At 55.4% G+C, this 20,697-nt stretch overlaps 1 protein-coding gene across 1 annotated transcript in view; it reads right to left on the bottom strand.

Moving 5' to 3' along the window:
• KCNH6 (potassium voltage-gated channel subfamily H member 6) overlaps nt 1-18,620 on the bottom strand; it is a 97,959-nt gene extending 79,339 nt beyond the window's left edge. The window contains exons 1-2 of the mRNA XM_054014412.1: nt 18,396-18,620; nt 10,809-11,039 (exon numbers count right to left, since the gene is read on the bottom strand). Of these exons, the coding sequence (XP_053870387.1) occupies nt 10,809-11,039; nt 18,396-18,471 (307 nt within the window). The 5' untranslated portion in view covers nt 18,472-18,620. The remainder of the gene's footprint in view (nt 1-10,808; nt 11,040-18,395) is intronic.
• Nucleotides 18,621-20,697: the final 2,077 nt, after the last annotated feature.

The following is a 20,697-nucleotide window of genomic DNA, read 5'->3' as shown; positions in this document are numbered from 1 at the left end:
GATCTCCACTGCCTGTCACATGGTCTTTTGCACCTGTGCCAACCAGCTGTAAAATGCTACCAAACCAGAGTCACCTGGTGCAGATAAAACCAGCTGCTGGGCAATGGAGACTCAGGTCTCTTCTCTCCCAGAGTAAGTTCAATCCCCCTGCTGGAATCGAACATCCCTTGCCTGCTCAGGGGCTCTAGCAACATGTTGAAAAGGTGTCTGTTCAACAGGGAAGTCACCAGCACAGCTCCACCTGGGGATAGCCAGGAGAGCAGTGCCAGCAGGAAGGATTTCTCGTCATTGTACATCCTATCTCTGGGCTCAGTACAAGGGACCTGGGCAGGAATGCTCCTTGCTGTGGTCTTGTGCCGTGGATTACCCCAGTGCAAAGTGGGTGTGAAATACTGCCACCCACTGGATGCGCTGGTTAGGTGGGATTTTGCATTGGGGCAAGTTACAACACAAGGGTGCAGGGCAGCCTTCCGGCCCCTACTGCAGCAGTGTGGCCGGGTAGCATTTTGCACGTGCTTTGCAGTAATGCAGATGATTGCACAAGGTGCAAGACAGCAGAGAAGCAGGCCCTAGGGCCCAGTGCATCCAAAGCAGTTAGATGCCTAACTCGGCACTTAAATACCTTTGAGAATTCAAGCCTCGCTGTTCAACTCCAGCATCATTTGAGAAGCCAACACAGAGCTCGGAAAAGCAGCCGAGCAAGGCAGACGCTTCTCTGCGGTTGGGCCTCCCGCAGGGAAGAGATGCCGTGAAGTTCCCATCACTCATTTTCCCCGCTCCCCTCCCGAGACAGGTTGCGGGGGTGGGTCCCAAATGAAGTGAGTTTGCTGGGCTCACTGCAATCCCTAATTCACAACCCCATTTAGCCCCACCACTGATTGTCTCTGGCCAGGGAGGACCAGACCTGGGATAGCAGAAGGTGCTGCAGGTCAAGGCTGAGGAAGATCCCTAGAGCTGGGGTAGGGTGAAGGGCCAGGACCGGAATAGCCGGCTGCGCTGCAAATTATAACTGCTTTAATAGAACTGCACGAAGGAGGCTGACACCAGCTGCCAGCGGGCTTTAGCTGGTGTCGCCAGTTTCATATTCATAAGCATCAGATGCCTGCAGATTACAAAGAAAACCACTCCACGCTAATAGAGGCTGCCAGCTGCTGCTGCTCCCTGGGCTCCGGCAATATTTCATCCATGCCCTGCATCCCCCACGAGCAAAGGGAAAATAATCCCATTCAGGGGCCTACCCATTCCCGGCCCTTGGGCCCAATTCTCCATTGGCCCAGCCCTTGTGCATCATTTGCATCAGTGCAAGCTGGGTGCCCAATGCGGATTGCCACCCACTTTGCACGGCTGCAAGAGACAATGCAACGTTCAGGGCAATGGAAAACCAGGCCCTGTTTTGTCGATGCAGAGCCGGCCCCACATAGCCTAGAGCTGCATCCGAGTGCCCCTAGAGTGCCCCTCAGCAGACATCTCCACCAGGGTCTGCGGGATTCCACTCTCATGACCCCCGGATTCCCTCCCTCCAGCTTGCAGACCAAAGCCAGCAGCGCGGCATCTCTGCTCAGCACGGCCCCATGATGCGTTTCTGGAAGCCCAGCATGAGGGCTGCCTCGATAGAGGGGGTTAGGTCTGGGCAGCGGCAGGGGGTTTGGGCCCCTCCAAGGTGCAAGAGGGAAAGCAAATGCCAGTCTGCAGCCAAGAGCATGAATGGTAGCAACAGCTGCTCCTTTTTGCATTAAAGCAAAGTGTCAGGCTGCCTCCAGCGTCTCCTTAGACTCTCCTGGTGGGGGCACATTAGAGCAGAGCTACTCCCCACGGTCCAGGAAGGGAAGAGCCCAGGAAACAACACGGCGTGAGCAGGGATGGATGGATGGGACTGTCGCCCTTGGCAGCTCCCTCCCTGCCTGGGGAGCTGGCTGAAGCAAATGAGCTTGTAATTAACCTCCTGGCTCTCCTGCTCGGTCACTGTCAGTCATCTTGTAAGGAAATTAACTTTGGACAGATTGCTTGGCTTTGAACAGGGTGATTAGGGATGCTGAATCAGCCACGTCCCGGCTTCTGCTGCTTTCCACAGTGGCCCCTGGACCCAGTGTGGGGCAGAGTGGGAAGGACCCGCCCCCCACATACACACACTTATCCTTTTACCCCACCATGTGCTGCCTGACAAGGGACAGACGGTAGCACTGACCAGCTCACGTCTCTAGCTGCCGCATCCCCCCTCCACCCGAGTGGTCACAATAGCCAGCAACAGGTCTACATGAACTCACTGGCTCCTGGGGGCAGAGATCCCTTTTAAAGCCCCATGCAGAAATGAAACTCAGGTCTGAGGAAAGCCACTCAAGCCACCCTAGCCTCAAGAGTGGCGTGGACTCCCCCACCCCCACCCATCCCAGTAGGGCATCAACTCCAAAGCCCAATGACAATGGACTTGCCAACACCCCTCATTTATTTCCCTGCTGACCCATTCAGTTACCCTCTGCCATTCCATCTAGAGGAGCCTCTCCATTAACAGACACTAGAATCAGTATTGTAGTAGCATCCTAAATGCCCCAGTTCCAGGCCCCGTGGTGCTAGGGGCTGGACAGTCAGTGAGAGTCCTTGCCCTGAAGAATTTACACTCTAAATAGACAAGCAGAGGGAAAGGTGAAGTATCTTGTCCAGAGGCACCTGCAGGGTGGGGAAATAGTCCCATGGCTCCTGGACCAATGCCTTTACCCACTGGACCACACTGCCTCTCGAGCAGCAGAGCTTGTATCTGGTGTAGGCCTCTAGGTACCAGCAGTCAGGGATGCATGTAACCACTAGGATTCCACACCGCTTTGACCATGGAAGGGCAGACCCGTTACAAGAGCCAAAGTGACAGATGCTAAAGTCAGCAACGTCAAGTCCTCCCAAAGCGAGAATGCAGAGGGAAGAGGTTACAAGCATTGTCTCCTCACATTGTCCCCTTGCCCTCCGATAGCACCTTTCATCTGAGGACATCAAAAGACTTTGCCCAGCAACCAATCCTGAAGCAACTGCCCCCCACCCTCCCGTGATGCAATGAAGAGCAGCAGGAGGAGGAAATTGTGACACAGCAGGTCAGGGGTGAAGCTGAGAATAGAACCCTTGTCTACACAGGGACACTCAGGAACAGGAATCCAAATTAACTAAAGGTGTGAATTTAACTCCAAATGTGAGCATCCACACAGGGGTTTAATGTAGTTTAACTAATCCATTTTAAATTCATACCTTTAGTTAATTCGGATTAATGTTCAAGTGTCCCATGTAGACAAGCCCCTTGTCTAACCAGCGTGCCCTTCCCGATGTTCTCTGCCTCACTTCATGATGTTGAAAGTGATGGAAAATGACTGAAAAAGTAGCCCCTTCTCTGCTGACTTTAGGGACTGAAATAAGGGGCTAGTGCTTTTTACTCCCATTAGCCCTACGGAGTCAGCATAATGAGAATGGGAGTTGGGGTTTATTCTCTCTAGCGCATCAACACAATTGCTTATTAAGTCCCAATCAGCGACACCATTGCAAATTCCTTGGAATCCATCGAGGGTATTGCTGAAGACAGCGGAGTCGGCACTGCTGTGACCGAGAGCGTAAAACGGTCTGCGGGAAGGGAAGAACCCAGTTTGACTCTCAGATCCCAGGCAGATTGGGCAGGGCTGGCAGCTAGAAAACCTTTTAACCTGTAACTGGGCAGGTTTGATCTGGCCAAAAGGCAGGTAAGTAGGAGGCCCTGCTATTTTTGCTGTGCAGACCCGCACCTTTAAGAACTCATGGTCCACCGACTTACAAAGAGATGGTGCCACCTATGAGAACTCGGTAAACAGTTGAGAAGGGTGTTGACAGGTAGAGGTCCCAGTGGAATGGGAACAATGGCTTGGCCAGCAGTTCCTGCAACAGCTGCCAAGATCAGTCACCATCCTGCAGTGGTAGAGCCCGGAATAGGAGTCATGGGAAGGGTCCAGAGGGGAGAGGAATTTGGTGGGCCTGCCTTCCCATGTTCTTGGCAGGGGAAGCAGCCAGCCCTCAAGCCCTTAGCCGGAGAACCGCTCCAGGATGAAGAGCCCTGCTTTTCAGAGCACCGGGGAGCAGGTGAGGTGGCTTTTCTTGCCACACCCATCCTAATCAGCTCCCCTCTCTTGCAGCACAGCGCCGGTCTGGAGCCAGCTGTAAGGAGTGCAAGCGGGAGGAAGCAGAGCTTGGGATAAGGGATCATTTCTGTATAGAGGATGCAATGCAAGACTACGTGGCAGGAGGCGTTACTGAGCGTCAGAGATAGAAGCAACAGACTTGGATGAGAAGTTCTGACTTCTCGGTCACAGAGCCCACGTGTGGATCTGAATTCACCAAGTCAGGGACGGTGGGGCGCAGGGGTGCCGTTTGGACCTGCCCCTGCTTTCCTCTGATGCAGCCTGTGTTAGGAGGGGGATCTCTCACCCTTTCAGGAAGTTGCACCGAGTGAACCAACAGAGCTGGGAAAGACCTATTAGATTACATGTCCCTGAGATGACTAAGCAACCAGCCTCCTGTCCATGGCATCCTTCCTCTGATGGGCCATTACCCTCTGAGCCACCTCGTCCAAGGGACATCTGAGTCACACACATGTATGTGTCAACGTGCACATACACACACATGTGCGCACACAAATATTTATTGCTGCTGGACCCAGTGCAAGTGCCACAGCCCTCCCTCGCAGTTCTGACGCTCAGCGCCGTTTCCTCGGGGGGTAAATGCCAGCAAGCGGCATAGCCCCTAGCAGTGGCTTCTTTCTAGTCAAAGGAGCGGACATGTCTCCACTAGGTATAATTGTGTCTCTGGCAGGCCGTAAAAAGCAACGCAACAAGCAGGCGAGCTGCCGGGCCGGCTGCACTGCAGTCAGAAACGGCAGAGCCTGGAGATTGGTGGCGACGTTATAAAACAAATTTTAAAAAAGAGGATTATCAGGTTTGGAGCCTCCGCTGTGTAATTAAGCGGCAGGTCCCTCGCACGCAGGCCCCTTTCTTTGCCGATAAGCCCCATCTATAGTGGGCTGAACGCTCACAGGCGGAGCGCTGTGGGGAGACAATGCTCCCCTTGAAAAGCCTAGTGCCGCGGGGCAGGGTTTTAAAAATAGACATGAACGGCTTTCTTCAAGGCATTAAAAAAAGCGGCAGCCGCTCTTCCAGGTTAAGTGCCGAACTGGTTGAGCTTCTCCTGTGGCCAGCAGAACACGGCACAGGGGAGAGGAGGGAGGTTAAGGGTGGCTCAGGGCACCCTGGGGCAGGGAAAACCACTGGGGAGAATTTCCAACATTCTTGTTGTACACCGGGGAGCCCTGCTCACGGACCGCAGCCCCGCGGTGTTAGGTGCTGTACAAACACTGCCCGAAAAGGCTAAGCTCTTTGGGGAACAAACTAAATGCTCCCGTTTAGGCACTGGAATCAGGGCCAGATTTCCCCCTCCCCAAGAGTTCTCCAGTTGGATGCTGAGCTCCTGGGAGAACATGGTCTCCGATGGGGGGTGCTGGGCACTTGAAAATCCGGCCCTCTTCGCTTCTCGCTCGCAGGGCCCACGCAGGTGGTTGCTGAAGACCCATCTCTTCTGAGAGCGCTTTGGTGGGGCCTCTGTGAAGCGAGTCAGCACAGAGGGTTCCCAGCCACTTCCTAGTGGACGGCGTCCCTATTGCCCAGAACCAGCCGGACTGACCCAAGCCAAGGGGCCGGTTAGTGCAACTCAGCAGATGCCACAAGGACTGAACAGCTCATGGAGGTGGAGCTGAGGGTCAGCCTGATAACACAGCACAGAATAGGGGGGAGCTTGTCTGGGGGGCACCATTCACCAGGGCTGTCAATCCAGCACCTTCCCCCAGTATAAAGCACAGGGGGGAGGGGCATGCTGGGACCCATGAACATCAGGGGCCAGAGTTTCAGTGCTGGACTCTTTGAGGCCCCCCCGCCCCCGCACTTAACTGGGAATGCAAATCTGACTGCCTGGACATCCGAGCACCCAGCTGTGCCTACAGAAACAGGGTCAGGTCTCCATTCCAACTCAAGCCCTGTGGCCCAGCCAATGCAGTGGCTCGGCTGGCCATTCTGCACCAGTCCGGCCTCGCCCGTGTATCTGGGCTGCCTGCAGTCGGAACATCACCATAGCTGTGGTTTGTCAGTTTAATCGTCACCCCAGGATTCTCTCCCCCCCGGCGGTTGCAACAATCAGTCTCTGAGCAGGGCTGGCGGAGTCGCCTTTCCCTCTTTAAGGAGCCCTGGCAAACACCGAAGGCAGCAGGAAAAAAAAATCTCTATCTGCAGCCTCTGAGCAACTCCTGCCCCCCATCCTGTAACGTCAGCGCTCTGGCTCTCCTCCTGCCGCCCCTAGATCACACTGCACTTGCACAGGCTGTCCCCCCTAGGGAGGCACATTGCCTGTCTAGCAGAGATGCTGAAGGAGCTCGGCACTTGGCAGGATCAGGCCGTTAAGACACACCCATGCTTGGCTCCTCATAGGCAGAATGCACTGTCTCTAATGTGAAGACCTCCCCACCCCCCCTATGACAGAAGGACACAGTAGACCCTTCTGAGAAGACAAGTCCCCTGTGCCCCGGCTCTTAAAGGGAAAGCGCAGGGCGATACAGACGCTACCCTGGTCACTACAGCTGCTTAGCGAGAGGGGCAAATCACCAAACATCAGATTTTAAAGTTGCTCCACTAGAATAAAAGCAATTAACCACCCTGCAAGAAGAGAGACTCTGATGAGGTCTTTGTTACTGATGCGTGCGGCCAGTCATTCGTAATGGGAGGACTCCAGGAATGCAGGGGGAGCAGAAGCCAAAGCTGCAGGAAGGGAAGTGTTATTTTCCCTCAATAGGAGCGTGGTGAAAGTCACCCTCATTCAAACAGGGACAGCATTCACTGAGTCCTAATCTAGGCCATCAGCCTCCTGGCGCATGACAGCTCTCTCAGTGCCACGCCGGGTCACCCAGGCAGTGAAACAGGGACAGGTGAGATGAGAGGTGCTGTGGCCAACAGATGGGGCACTGGGCTGGCAGGCAGGACACCTGAGTCCTAGTCTAGGTATCTAAAGCACTTATGTGTCCCCCTCACTTCTGTCTTTAAGGCATTTATCTTCACACACTCCGGGGAGGCAGGGCAGTGCAATTATCCCCATTTTACAGATGGGAAATGGAGGCACAGAGGCAGAATGTCTTGCCCAGTGTCACACAGGCCAATGCCCTTCCTGTCTATTCTGAGCTTCCCCTGCTGCATGACTTTAGGCAAGTCACTTAAGGTCTGTTTTCCTCTCTTCCCCCCCTCCTGTCCCCCCCCCCCCCCCCACACACACAGACCCTTCATCTGGCTAGCCTATTTAAGTTGTAAGGTCTCCAGGTAGGGTGACCAGATGTCCTGATTTTATAGGGACAGTCCCGATTTTTGGATCTGTTTCTTATATAGGCTTCTATTACCCCCACCCCGATTTTTCACATTTGCTGTCTGGTGAGGTTACCCGATCTTCAGGGCAGAGACTGTCTCTGGCCTGGTGTTCATACCTAGAACACTATTCCCCACCCCCACATCTCCATTGGGGTTTCAAGGATAAAACACTAATAAGGTGCCTCGGGCTGTTTACAAAACAATATTTGCATATCTAGCGAGTACCTAATGTTCTAAGCCCTCTCCCAGGGGAGCACCTATTGGCTGTGGTTGGGGCTCCATATGCTTCCTGTTTGCAGCATCAAGCCCTCAATGTTTAACTAACTCCCCGCAGCATTAGAATTAATCACCGGCATTTCCCAGCAAAGCTTCATTTTCATCTTAATGCAATTCCATCTGCGCCCGCACTAGCCACCTTCTGCTGGAGGGAAGCAGAGCTTGGATCCCGCCAGCAGAACACCGCCTGGGTACGGCGGGACCGCGCTGGCCAAGGGGAAGCAGAGCCTTGAATTAACAGTCGAGTTTCTGCTCGGTCGGCGCTTGCAGGGCTCGATCCAAAGCCCGCAGACGTCAGTGGGTGTCTGCCCATTGATTTCCAGGGGCTTTGCCTCAGGAGGACGTTCAAATGGTATCACATTCTCCTGCTTACGTAACACACACACCTGCTGGGTGGGGTGTTCTGGCCCATCTGGTGGCACCGAGACCACTTAGCGAGAGAGAAAATGAATCCGCTCTACCGCCTTAGTTAACAGCCAGTTGGATTTCAGCTCATGCAGTAGATGCTCACGCGCTAAGCTCTAGAGGCCGCAGGTTCGATCCTGCCTGCTGACAGCCAGGGTCTGTTGGCGTTACACTTATACCCTAACCAATCAGATTACAGGGCAGAGCCATGGCCCAGCCTGTAATGTGCATCCAAAGTCTTGTTTTTGCTTTAACAAGCCCCCCACCCCAAAGCTGCTTGGGTGGAAGGAGGAAGCCTTGTTTGCCACAGCTGGCAGCAGAAGACTGGCAGTGCAGCAAATCCGAGCCCCATCTGCCCCACCAGCGGCAGCGGCCTCAGAGAGTCGTCATTCCAGGGGCAGTAGGATACAGTCAGAGCCCTCCTGACCCCAAGGAGCCCAACTTTGGGCACTGCACCCGTGGGTGTATTCTAAGGGAGGAAGGATGGTGCGAGCCTATGACCCAGCCTATGACCTCGGTATCACTGTGCCTGTGGACGAGCAGACATCCCCTCAGCGCACGCCCTCGAGGCGGGGCGTGGTGTAGCAGATGCCTCTCGTCTAGGGCTGACAACCGCTCTGGCCCTGTAGCGGGCTCCTTCTTGGGACTCGGCCACCTGGCCAGGTCGCTTTTAGCCCCACCCCTTCTGGGGTAACAAAGTCCGACCCACAAGAGTCCAGTGTCCTTTACCTCAGGTTTCAGCCCCTGCCGCTGGGCCCCATGGGCCTTCAACCCTCAGGGCTTCAAAGGTTCTTATCCCCTTCTGTCAGGGGGCTTTGCACCACCTTCCCCCTGGGCTGGTGGGGTAACCCCATCCCTCCCTCTCCTCTAGGTTCCAGCCCAGAGACCCTATAGTGAGCAGGCAAGGTCTGTCTAGTCAGAGCCACCCCTGCAACCACCCTGGGCTTCTTCCTCCCTCAGCCTGTCAGCCAGCCTTTCCCAGAGCCCCATCCTGGACCCACTGCGTACTTGCATTCTCCTCAGGTGCCAGGATGTCTCAGCCTTCTCAGGCCCCACGGCCTCGCTAGGTTCTCTCAGAGCTGGATTTGCAGGGCTCTCCCCTGGAGTCCTCCAACAAGTCCCCAATGAGAATACAGACTTCAGCCACTTCTGGCCTCCTCAAGCCTCAAGCTTTTATCCCTCTCAGGCGCCCCTTTGTGTCCCTCCTCACCCAAACACCTCCCTGGGCTGCCTCTTTGGAGGTCTAAACGCTGCCAGAACAAGCCACAAGCTTAGTAGCTTTGCCCCATTTCCTGGCCCCCTAGAGAGAAAGTTCTCTATTCTAGATACCATGCATCCTCATCAACTGTCTGCTACCCAGAGAGGAACTGAGCATTCCCTACTCCAGGGTGGGCCTCCTCTTTTTGTACTAACCACTTGGCTCCTCCCCCAGCTAGGACTCATCTTTAATTGGGCCTGGCCCAACCACCAGGTGCCACTGCTAATTAAGCTCCCCAGCTCCCCTTAACCCTTTCAGAGCCAGGGTGAGGCATATACCTCATCACAGCGCCTCAGCCCCCCGCCCCCAGGAACATGGCAATAATTGCTCTGCCCTGCCTCCTGGAGGGTTATGAGTTTCTGCTCAGCCGTGACTGTGAGGTGCTCAGATACTATGGGATGGGGTCCAGACAAGTACCTAAGGGAGATAGGTTGGGAAGTTTGAGGGCTGGACTTTGAGGTTTGAATCATTGGCGAAAGGTTCTGGGTCAGGACCTGGGATCTCAAGCACGAGGGAAGTTCAATCCAGAAGACTGCTCAAGACCTTCTGTCGCTTTAGAAATAGACAACACTTCAGGGGACCTTTCCACAGCCCAGACTGACGTGGGGCAGCCAGACTAAGGATCCCGTCCACAGACTCACTTGGGGAGGCCTCTTTAAAATGGGCCCATCAGGTCTGATCCTGCCACTTGTGCAGTATGGGTCTGATCCTGCCGGAGGGGGAAATGCTCCACATTGGAATGGTGACACGCGCTTTGCATCGACGTAAATAACACCACAAGGCGCCGGAGGACCAGGCCCATTGGATTTGCTTGTGTTTGCTGGATGCTCAGAATGGGTGTAACCTGCCCTCCCCTGCAAACTTGGGCTGCGCTCAGATCCGTGCATCTGCACTGAAACCCAAGCTGCCATGAAGGCAGAACTGGGGCTGGCTGGTTACAAGGTGTCACTTTTGGAGAAAGCAGAAGACAGGGCCCTTATCGCAATGAACGGGAAAAATCAAGACTGAGCAAAGGAGCCCCATAAGGATGTTCTCTGTGCTCCCCATGACAGTGGCTGTCGCCTCCCCCCCATACTGCTCCCCTTTGCCACCCCCAGTCCTGGGATCTGTAGGCAGTTCTGTCGTGTTTTCAGTCCAGTTCAAGGCCAGATCCTGTGCGGCCTGCTCCCCTTGTCACCCCGTTGGTGAGAGCAGAAGGTAGCCCTCCACATTTTAAGCCTCTCAAGGCCGGGTCCTGGGGGCTGATTCTGCTCTTGTTCACCCTGGGGTAAATCAGGAGTAGCTTAGGGGAAATCCGTAGAAGTACATCAGTAGGAAAGGAGAATCAGGCTCGTCTGTACAGAGGGAGACCAGTCCATAGTGCTGTATAAATAGCAATCATCTCCCACTAGCAAACAACTCTTAGGATGGCTACCCCTGTGTGCATCCCCCACCTAGCTACCCATGTTGCTATTTCAATGAGGGGCTCTTACTGTCTTTCCTGTAGTAGAGGATCTCTAGCTTGCACTCCTCGGATCCCAGCAAGGCCTGAGTCAGCTGCGCGATGGAGTTTTTGGTGGTCTCAGGCCCGGTGAGGAAGTCGCAGGTGCAGGGGCGCTGCATGACCTCCACCCGGGAGTAGCCGAACATCTCACAGAAGCCATCGTTGCAGTAGATGATGGCGCAATTCTCCATCTGGGCGTTGGCGATGAGGAACTTGCGGTCTGCAAAGACGCATGGGAAGCAAAGGGTTAAAATAAAGGTGACTGCCCCCAAGTGAACTTCCTAGCGGAGGATGTGCGGGTGGGAGTGACAGGAGGTTCTCCACCTGCAGAGCTGGGTGCAAAGATTTGCCAGGGCACCGTCCTTGTAGTCTTCATGCAAATAGGGTGTCTGAGGGCAAGATGCTTAGAGAGGCAGCCTGGGGCAGTGGCCAAATCACAGAATTACTCAGAAAAGGTGAGTTCTGATCCTGCCTCCACCAGTGACCTCTGATAAGTCAGTTCCTTCTCTTGCCTCACCGGTTTAGATTGTAAGCTCCTTGGGGCAGAGACCGTCTCTCCCTACTTGTTTGTATAGTGCCTAGTACTGTGGGGCCCTGATCTCAGCTGGTGCCTATGGGTGCTACTGGAATATAAACCATTGGGTTTCCCCAGCACCACGTGGGATGTTTCCTTAGCTGGAACAGGGCTTCAAGGGGCTTTTTAAAACCATCCCCCATCTGGGGGATGTCAAAGCACTTGACAGATATGAAACATGGCAGAATCCCTATGTATATGATCTCCATTTTATAGAAGGGGAAACTGAGGCACTGACAGGCCCGGTGACTTGCCCAGTGTAGCAGCAGCAGGACTGGGACTAGAAGCCAAAGCAGCCTGACTCCCAGTCCGCTGTGCTACTGCCACCACTAGCAATATCCCAAACCGCCTCCTGCTTTCGCTGTATTTCCCTCCCCATCACTGCAGACGAGCGAGACAGCTGTGAGTAAAGGGGCGCTGTGACGGGATGCGCCAGCCCTGTGACAGGCGCTTTCTCCTTTCCTTGCTGGTGCAGACAGTGAGACGCAATTCTGGAGCTAGGGAGCCTGGTCCACCCCTGGTGTCCCTGCCAAGTGGTGTTTGTGTGCATGGGAAAAGTGGCTTTTGTTTTTACCACGGCTGCTGTACGTGGGCACCGTTCTACTGTGCCCCATTACACCACATGAGGATCTAACGCAGAGACAGTAGAGATGAGACAAACCCTCAGGTTCTCTATTCATTAACCTATGATTTATTGAATAGTGCCTAGAGGCCCCAGCCAGGATCAGGGCCCCAGTGCAAGGTGCTGTACAAATATATAGTAAGAGATTGTCCCAGCTTTTACAGTCCAAATGGACAAGACAAAGTATGGGAGGGGAAACTGGTGCCTGGAGGGGTGACGTAATTTGCTCAAGGTCATACAGCAGGTCAGTGGCATAGCTGGGCGCGGACTGCCAGCTAAGGTCCTCACCACTAGATCACACTGTCTCCTAGGATTATTGCCTACAGCCCTTTGTCTGGCATGTTGCCCACTTTACACGTCCTATATGATGTTCAGTCTAAGGAGATTTCGGTGGAAAAGCAGCAGGTGCTTCCTGGCTGTGAGATCGGCTCGCCCGTGGGATTGTTTCCCGGGGGGAGCAGCAGAAGCCCCATCAGCTGTGACCTTTGAAGCTAGACGGGACCAAACGCAAGCACACGTACAACAGGAAATAATCTGGCATTTGCCGGGGGAAGGACTAAATGAGCTGATGGGTCTTTACCATCCTCAGTCCGATTCTCCCGACGCTGGTGTAACTCAGGAGTGTCTCTTTGAAGCCAATGTGTACAACGGGCATAAGTGAGTCAATAATTCATTGATACATTTCCCTTCTCTCAATGTCATCCCTTTGCTCTTTTTTTCCCTTCCATGACCTTCATAGCACCCTCTGTAATCCCTCCTCCTCCTCGGGGATCTACCCTGCACACACCGGTGGGTGGCTAGTTCAACCCCTCCCACCCCACCTTACAGCGATCACCTTCCCCGGCCTGGTTTGCTCTTTTCAAAGTTTGCCCAAGCGCAGCACTGCCTCTTGGCTAGTTTGTGGGCCAGATTATCCATCTGGGGGGGCCCAGCTGGGCCAAGGTGACTCACGCACTGAGGTTGCTGCAGGCTCGGTGAAGGTAACTGCACTGCGTGCGCCTGTTAACTTCCCTCTGAAGGGGTGTGAACGAGGTGTGCAGCCAGATGTGGGCAGTGGAAGCATGTGCCTGCGCTGAGTAACTGGAGCAGGGAATTGAGAAACAGAATCCTAGAAGTGTAGGACTGGAAGGGACCTCGATAGGCCATCTAGCCCCGTCCCCGGCAGTGAGGCAGGACTCAGTATTAGCTAGACCAGGGATCGGCAACCTTTGGCACACGGCCCATCAGGGAAATCTGCTGGCAGGCTGGGATGATTTGTTTACCTACCGCCTCCGCGGGTTCGACCGATCGCGGCTCCCACTGGCTGCGGTTCGTCGCTCCAGGCCAATGGGGGCTGCGGGAAGCGGAGCGGGCCGAGGGATCTGCTGGCCACCGCTTCCCGCAGCCCCCATTGGCCTGGGACAGCAAACCGCAGCCAATGGGACCTGCGATTGGCCGAACCTGCGGACGCTGCAGATAAACAAACCATCCCGGCCCGCCAGCAGATTTCCCTGGCCAAAGGCTGCCGATCCCTGAGCTAGACCAGAGGTTTTCAAACTTTTTTCCTGGTGACCCAGATGAAGAAAACTGTTGATGCCCATGACCCAGCGGAGCTGGGGAGGAGGGGTTTGGGATATAGGAGGGGCTCAGGGTTGGGGCAGAGGGTTGAGGTGCGGGGGTGAGGGCTGTGGTGTGGGGCCGGGAATGAGAGGTTCAGGGTGGGGGAGGGGGTTCTGGGCTGAGGCAGGGGGTTGGTGTGCAGAAGGGGGTCAGGGTTCTGGGCTGGCAGTGCAGGCTCCAGGGTTGGGCTGGGGAAGCGGGGTTTGGGGTGCAGGAAGGGGCTCTGGGTTTGCGTGGGCTCAGGGCTGGGGCAGGGGGTTGGGGCAAGGGCTTACCTCAGGCGGCTCACGGTCAGCAGCGCAGCAGGGGTGCAGAGGCAGGCTTCCTGCCTGTCCTGGCACCATGGACTGCGCTGCACCCCGGAAGCGGCCAGCAGCACGTCCAGCTCCTAGGTGGATGCGCGCGAGTGGCTCCACGCAGCTTTTGCCCGCAGGCACCCCAGCTCCCATTGGCCAGAAACCAGCCAATGGGAGTCTGGAGCCAGTGCTCAGGGCGGGGGCAGTGCACACAGTCCCATGGCCCCCAGCCTAGGAGCCGGACCTGCTGCTGGCCACTTCCGGGGCACAGCGCGGTGTCAGAACAGGTAGGGACTAGCCTGCCCTAGCCAGACAGCACCACCAACAGGACTTTTAACGGCCCGGTCGGCGGTTAGCTGCCACTACCCAATGCCTTACATTCCACAACCCAGTACTGGGTCACAACCCGCAGTTTGAAAACCATTGAGCTCGGCTGCCCCTGACCAGTGTTTGTCTAACCTCTCCTTAAAAACCTCCAACGATGGAGATTCCACAAGATCCCTAGGCAATTCTTTCCACAGCTCAACTACCCGGACATCCGGACAACAGACATGGACGTCGTGGGCTCGGGGAAGCCTTTGGATGACTCCACAGAAGGCAGCGGGGAAGGGAAGGGGTTGGGCTGCTCCATCAATGAAGGTTCCTCTGCCTGTTACCGTTGCTTTAGCTCTCTTGGGAGGCTGTCCTGTAAAGCTGAGGCCGATGATACGAGGGGATTAGAGCACGTATCTCATCTCCTGTCCTTAATGTAATCTAGCAACGTAGAGGCCACGGCTGCTCAGACCGGCAGCGAGCGGGAAGTTCATGGCCACATTCAGCTCCTGATTCTGCCCCACTGAAATCAGTGGGGACCTAGGGGCCGGGGTGTACCCAAGTGGGAGGTGCCCTTAGCAGGTGTGTGAGAACATGGCTCTCCCGAGCGTCGGCATCTCTTTTGGCTGGAGCCGGAGCCAGTTCTTAAACACAGAGGGCGCATTTGGGGTCTAGCTATTAAGCTCGCTGATTACACAGGAGTGGCATTTGCAATGTGTTTATTCCAGTTCTGCTGTTTGCCTCCTTTCCCACCTGACCTGAGGAATGTGCATTGGCAAAGGGCCACGCTCACTACGGAGCTGGAGAAGCCTCCTGCAATCCGCAATGGACCCACAAGCAACTCCCGGGCCCCTATTTGCAGTCCTGCCATGGCAGAGAGCTGGAGAAGAGCCGTTCTCACTTCCCTGGTGCCTTTCAGCAGAGGAGGAGAAAGCGCCTTGCAAACATTCCCGAATGGTGCTCCAGCACCTGCAGTGAGCTGGTGAAGTGTCACCATTGTTACCCATTTGAAAGCTGGCTAAACTGAGGAGAAGTGGCATGAATAAGTGAGTGCGCAGCAATGCCAGACACAGAACCCAGGATCCAGGTGGAGTTCCCTGCTCAACTCACTAAATGACTCTGACCCCACTGGCAGATGGATCTAGACGCTTGCTCAGGGGATGCCATCACTCCGTATCGCCCAGTGCGCTGGCCTGCCACTCTCTGGCACCGGGAGAGGATTAGTTTCAGTGAGTTGGGGCTTAGAGCAGAGCTTGGGAGGGGAGTGGGCAGCCGGGTGGGTGGGCAGAGGGAAAAGAGGCTGTTGATTTTAACTAGGCAGCGCAACTCTGCTTACAGGGAAATGGAATTAAACTCCTGGATTGTTTCATTGAGTCACAGCAGGCGGTCGGGCAAATACAAGCCGGATCAGAGGGGCACGCAACTGGCCTTCACTAAAGGAGAATCTGGTACAGTGTGTGTGTGTAGGAGGGCAGAATCCATGGAGGAGATCTCAGCTAGGGAGAAGAGGGGGGATGTTATTAGCTGGTAGCTTTCAGGCCTGCTCCTGCTCTCACTCACCCCAGAGGTTATCGGGGCAGCTGGTGTCAGACTGGGATGCGTGAGCAGTAACCTGCATGGGTTACAGGTTAAACCACATGCCCAAGGCGTCGCAGAGCGAGGCATTAGCGCCCAGCAGCTCCTGGCTCTCAGCCCCCTGCTCTGCTCAAGCCATCACACTGGGCTACCTCAGGTTAGAATGAGATGAAATCCTGCCTCCAAAATGGGGATCGGGGATGGGCTCCTACAGCTGGAAGGAGCCGTGTGTGTGTGTATGCGAGAGAGCCAACGAGCAGGCCTTTATTTTTTGTGCAGCTGTCCCTTTAAGAGGTAGCCCCAGCTAAAGACTATGGGGCACTGTTTCAAAAGTGGCAGCAGGGAGGTTTACAGCAGCAGCAGCAGCAAGTTATCAAGTTCAGGCCCGCCTGGCCGCGGCTTTGGCAGCTGGCAGGGGGCGAGGGAGGCTTGTCTGTTTGTGGATGAGCTAGTTCCCCAGCGCCCCCCTCCCCAGCACTCGGCTGGCACGAGGGATGCAGCTTGCCAATTTAGATGGATAGACAAGGCAAGTTACATGAACTTCCCATTCACAGGATCACGTCCCTCCCCACAGGGGCCCTTCTCTTCTTTTGGCAACTACAGATCAATCGGGTAGGGAGGAAAGGCAGCAAGTTTGTCTCCCCAGCAAACTCTGCAATGGGAGACAGGCTGAATTATGCTGCTGGAGGGACCCAGGGGTCCTAATTCTCTGGCGCCTTGCAGCTGGTGAGCAAAGTGATCTCTGTATCTTCTGCTCTGGTAGCATTGGGCACCCACTGTGCACTCACTTGGCATTGGGGTAAGTTACCCCACGGGGGTATCAGACCTCACACGTCTAAAAAAGACAGCTCCCCTTGCATCGGTTACCGCCAGGGAACTGCCCTCCCCCAAACGATGCCAAACGCTTTAGAAGCAGAGAGCGCCACTGTCCATTCATTGTGTTAGAGGTGAAAAAAAGAAACCCACTAAAATTCATGTAAAGAGATTATTTCTAGCAACAGCAAATGGCAGCATTTCGTCAGGGGAGGCTGCCTGGGAGCATCCTATAATTTAAGGCAAATGGCACCAGACAGCCCATTTTGCACTAAAATAAGCACTTCTACCTGGCCATTTTCTAGCTGAACATTCTGTCCCCTACATAAAAAAAGGTTTTATCCTCTCCTCCCCACCCCTCCCCCCGAGGAGTTACATTTTAATCAGCTCCTGATCTCGGGTATGTTAGTAAATCCAAGGTTACTCTGTTGACTTCAGTGGAATTACTCCAGAGTTATGCTGGTGTAACTAAGACCAGAGTCCACCCCATTTTTACAGTCTTGGTTGATGGCATCTGGCCAGCAATATCTAATCTATCTATCCCCATACACCCCCTCTACCTAATCAATCTATCTATCCCCACACACCCCAATATCTATCTATCCCCATACACCCCCAATATCTATCCATCCTCACACCCCCCCTTTACCTAATCAATCTATCTATCCCCACACACCCCAATATCTATCTATCCCCATACACCCCCAATATCTATCCATCCTCACACACCCCCTCTACCTAATCAATCTATCTATTCCCATACACCCCCGTCTACCTAATCAATCTATCTATCCCCACACACCCCAATATCTATCTATCCCCATACACCCCCAATATCTATCCATCCTCACACACCCCCTCTACCTAATCAATCTATCTATTCCCATACACCCCCGTCTACCTAATCAATCTATCTATCCCCACACACCCCAATATCTATCCCCACACTCACCCTCTACCTAATCAATCTATCTATCCCCATACACCCCCAATATCTATCTATCTATCTCCATACACACCCATCTACCTAATCAATCTATCTATCCCCATACACCCCTGTCTACCTAATCAATCTATCTCCCCATAATTCTATCTATCTATCTATCTATCTATCCCATATACCCCCTATCTAGCTATCAATCTAGCTATCCCCATACACTCTATCTATCTATCCCCATACACATCCATCTATCTAATCAATCTATCTCTATCCCCATACTTTCTCCCCATATAGTCTACCTACCTACCTATCTATCCCCATACACCCCCAATATCTATCTATCCATCCCATATACCCCCTATCTAGCTATCAATCTATCTATCCCCATACACACCCACCTATCTAATCAATATATCTCTACCCCCATACACTCTACCTACCTATCTATCCCCATACACCTCCAATATCTATCTATCCCCATACACACCCACCTATCTAATCTATCTATATCTATCCCCATACACTCTATCTATCTCCCCCACCCACACCATCTATCCCTCGATCTACCCGCCTCTCTCTGGGACTGGCGCACGGGTGCCTCGCTGTTCCCAGCCTGGCCATGGCTGGGGCTCCGCGAGTCTTTAACGCGGCTGACGACTCGGCAGGAAGTTTTGCAAGTCCCCCGAAATCCCCCCGCGGGGAAGGGAGCCCGCCTCTCGCCGGCAGCGGCTGCGGGCAGGGAGGGATGGAGCGGCCCCGGCCCGTGCCCGGGGAGCGCGGTGCCCGGGGAGCGCGGTGCCCGGCAGGGCAGGGCAGGGCAGGGGGCGGCCCGCGGCGGTACTCACTCTGCCCTTCGAATTTGCGGATGATGGTGTCCAGGTAGGTGTTCTGCGGGGCCACGTGGCCCCTCCGCACGGGCATGCTGGAGTCCGGCCCAGGCTGCCCACCGCCGGGGAGTTGCGCCCCGCTCTCCGCCGGAGCTGCCGGTCGCTCCTGGGCTTACCCCCGGGCCGCCCCGAGGGCTCGCTCCGGCGTCCCAGGGGAGCCCATGCTCCGCTAGCCTGCACCGGGGGAAGCCCCTTCCCCGCCCTCTGCTCGGCTTCCCGGCCGGGTGGGCAATGCGCGTCCGGGCAGGGGCTGGGTTTCTCGGGGGGCGGAGGAAGAGGCCGGGGGGCGGGGAGGGGGAAGGCCCCGGTGGGAAGAAGGAAATACAAGCCCCGGGGATTCTCGATGTGCTTAGTCACCGCGGCCCCGCCAGCGGAGCTGTCAGCAGCAACAGCTGTGAGCCTGACAGTCTCCAGCCGCCTGCCTCCCTGCCAGCCCGGCTCCGGGAGCCGGCCCGAGACGGAGCCCCGCCCGGAGCCGCCGGATGCTGCTGGGAAGCGCTGGGGGGGGGGATCGCAGGGGCGGTCTCTCCCCCGCGCCCAGCCACCACCTTTCCCCGGCTGTTCCGGCGCCCCGGCACCGGGGAGGTGCCCAGGAGGGCTGGGGCGCTGTCCGCCGGCCGTGGTGCTGAAGCGCCGCCCGGGGCTCGCCGCTAATCCGGGGGCGGAAGAAGCCAGGGGGCGCCGGCGGGGGCGGGGGATGGAGCCCCGGACTGTCCAATTTGGGGGCTCCTGCCCTGTCCCCCCCCCTTTTGCCTGCGCCCGGGAGCGGGGCTGCAGGCTGAGCTGTGGGGGAGTAAGCCATGTACAGCGCCGGATCCCCCCACCCCACCGTCCGCTCCCCCCAGTGTCTCAATGGGACTGAGGGTCCCCTCTGAGCTCGCCCCCCACCCCCTCCCATTTCTCTTCTCCCCCAGCACCTCTGCACCGTGCCCTGCGGCTGGGGGTCAGTGTCCCTCCCGCTCGGCGCCTCCTTCCCCATAAACAGTCATTGAGGGCGATCCTTTCCTTCGATGGCAGTAGCCCCCTATGGCACCGATCAAGGAGCCCCGGTGCTAGTCCGGGGCTGCTTAAGCCGGAGGTTACAGGGCCAGAAGTCAGGGGGTGGGTGGTGACCACCGCGCCCTTCCCCGATTGCTAAATGGGAGAGGGGCCTGGCTAGATGGGTCCGTGGAGGGCGGGTAGGGAAAAGGGGCCCCTGTATGGGAAAGATGGAAAACCGCTGTGCTAGCACCATCCAACTGTGACCCTCTTTACCTGCCCTCCTCCCATCACCACAGTCCCTGCTCCCCACTAGTGCTTTTCTAGGAGTGGGGAAGGGGCGGCTGGCTGGGCATGGCACCGGGATGCTTTCCCTACAGACCAGCCAGTCTCAGCACAGAAATATCCCCCCACCCCCAAGGGTTTCCAAGTAACTCCAGGGCTCAGGGCTCCCAGGTCCCTGTCTTAATCACTGATCTCCTTCACAGTGACCTCCCCCGGCCTATGATCACCCCCCACCCCCATGAGCGGAGGACCATGGCCGCTGAGGGTATTTTGATTTTAATTATGCACAACTTTCCATGCATGAAATTGGTCGAAGAGGGTTGCAGGCTGGTGTCTTGCAGGGGAGTTCCCATGAATATTCCAGCAGCACCTCACCCAGAGGGAAATACACAAAGCCCTTCTCTTGCCAGCCTCGGATGACAGCTCGTGATACAAAGCAGTGACCAGGGAGCGGGGCCTGCTCATTGTACCGTGGGAACCTGAGCCCGAGGAAAGGAAGGAGATTTCAAAGCCCATTGCAGAGTGTGGCCGCTGCTTTCATCTATGGCGCTCGTGAAATCTGACCTTCCCCCGCAGAGAAAACTTGTTCCATTGTTGAAAACTCATTTTCTCCAGTCCAATTTCCACAGCCGTCTGGGTCATAATTCACTGTGATTTATTGAGGAGACATTCTTCTGTAGGACAGGGCTGCAGCTTCAGAGTCTGGGCAGAATTGCGGGGGGGGGGGAGTGGGAGTCAGGGCTTCTGGGGTCTGTTTTCTCACTGATGAGCTGAGAGAATTGAGGGGAAATTTCTCCGTGCCTCAGTTTCCCCATCTGTAAAATAGGGATAATACTCACCACGGTTTTCAAAGGCACTTTGAGATTCTTGGATGAAAGTTGCTGTATGACAAGACGAAGTATTATGATGTATTAATAGGGTCCCTAGACAATAGAATGAAGACAGACTGAGTTTGTTGTTTCCCACATTTTTCTTTTAGGTCTTTCTTCTTTTTTTT

Source organism: Malaclemys terrapin, chromosome 25 (genome assembly GCF_027887155.1).
Source record: "Malaclemys terrapin pileata isolate rMalTer1 chromosome 25, rMalTer1.hap1, whole genome shotgun sequence".
In the NCBI taxonomy this organism is placed as follows: Eukaryota; Metazoa; Chordata; order Testudines; family Emydidae; genus Malaclemys; species Malaclemys terrapin.
The sequence above is the reverse complement of the archived record's forward strand: the minus strand, read 5'-3'. Positions and strand labels throughout refer to the sequence as shown.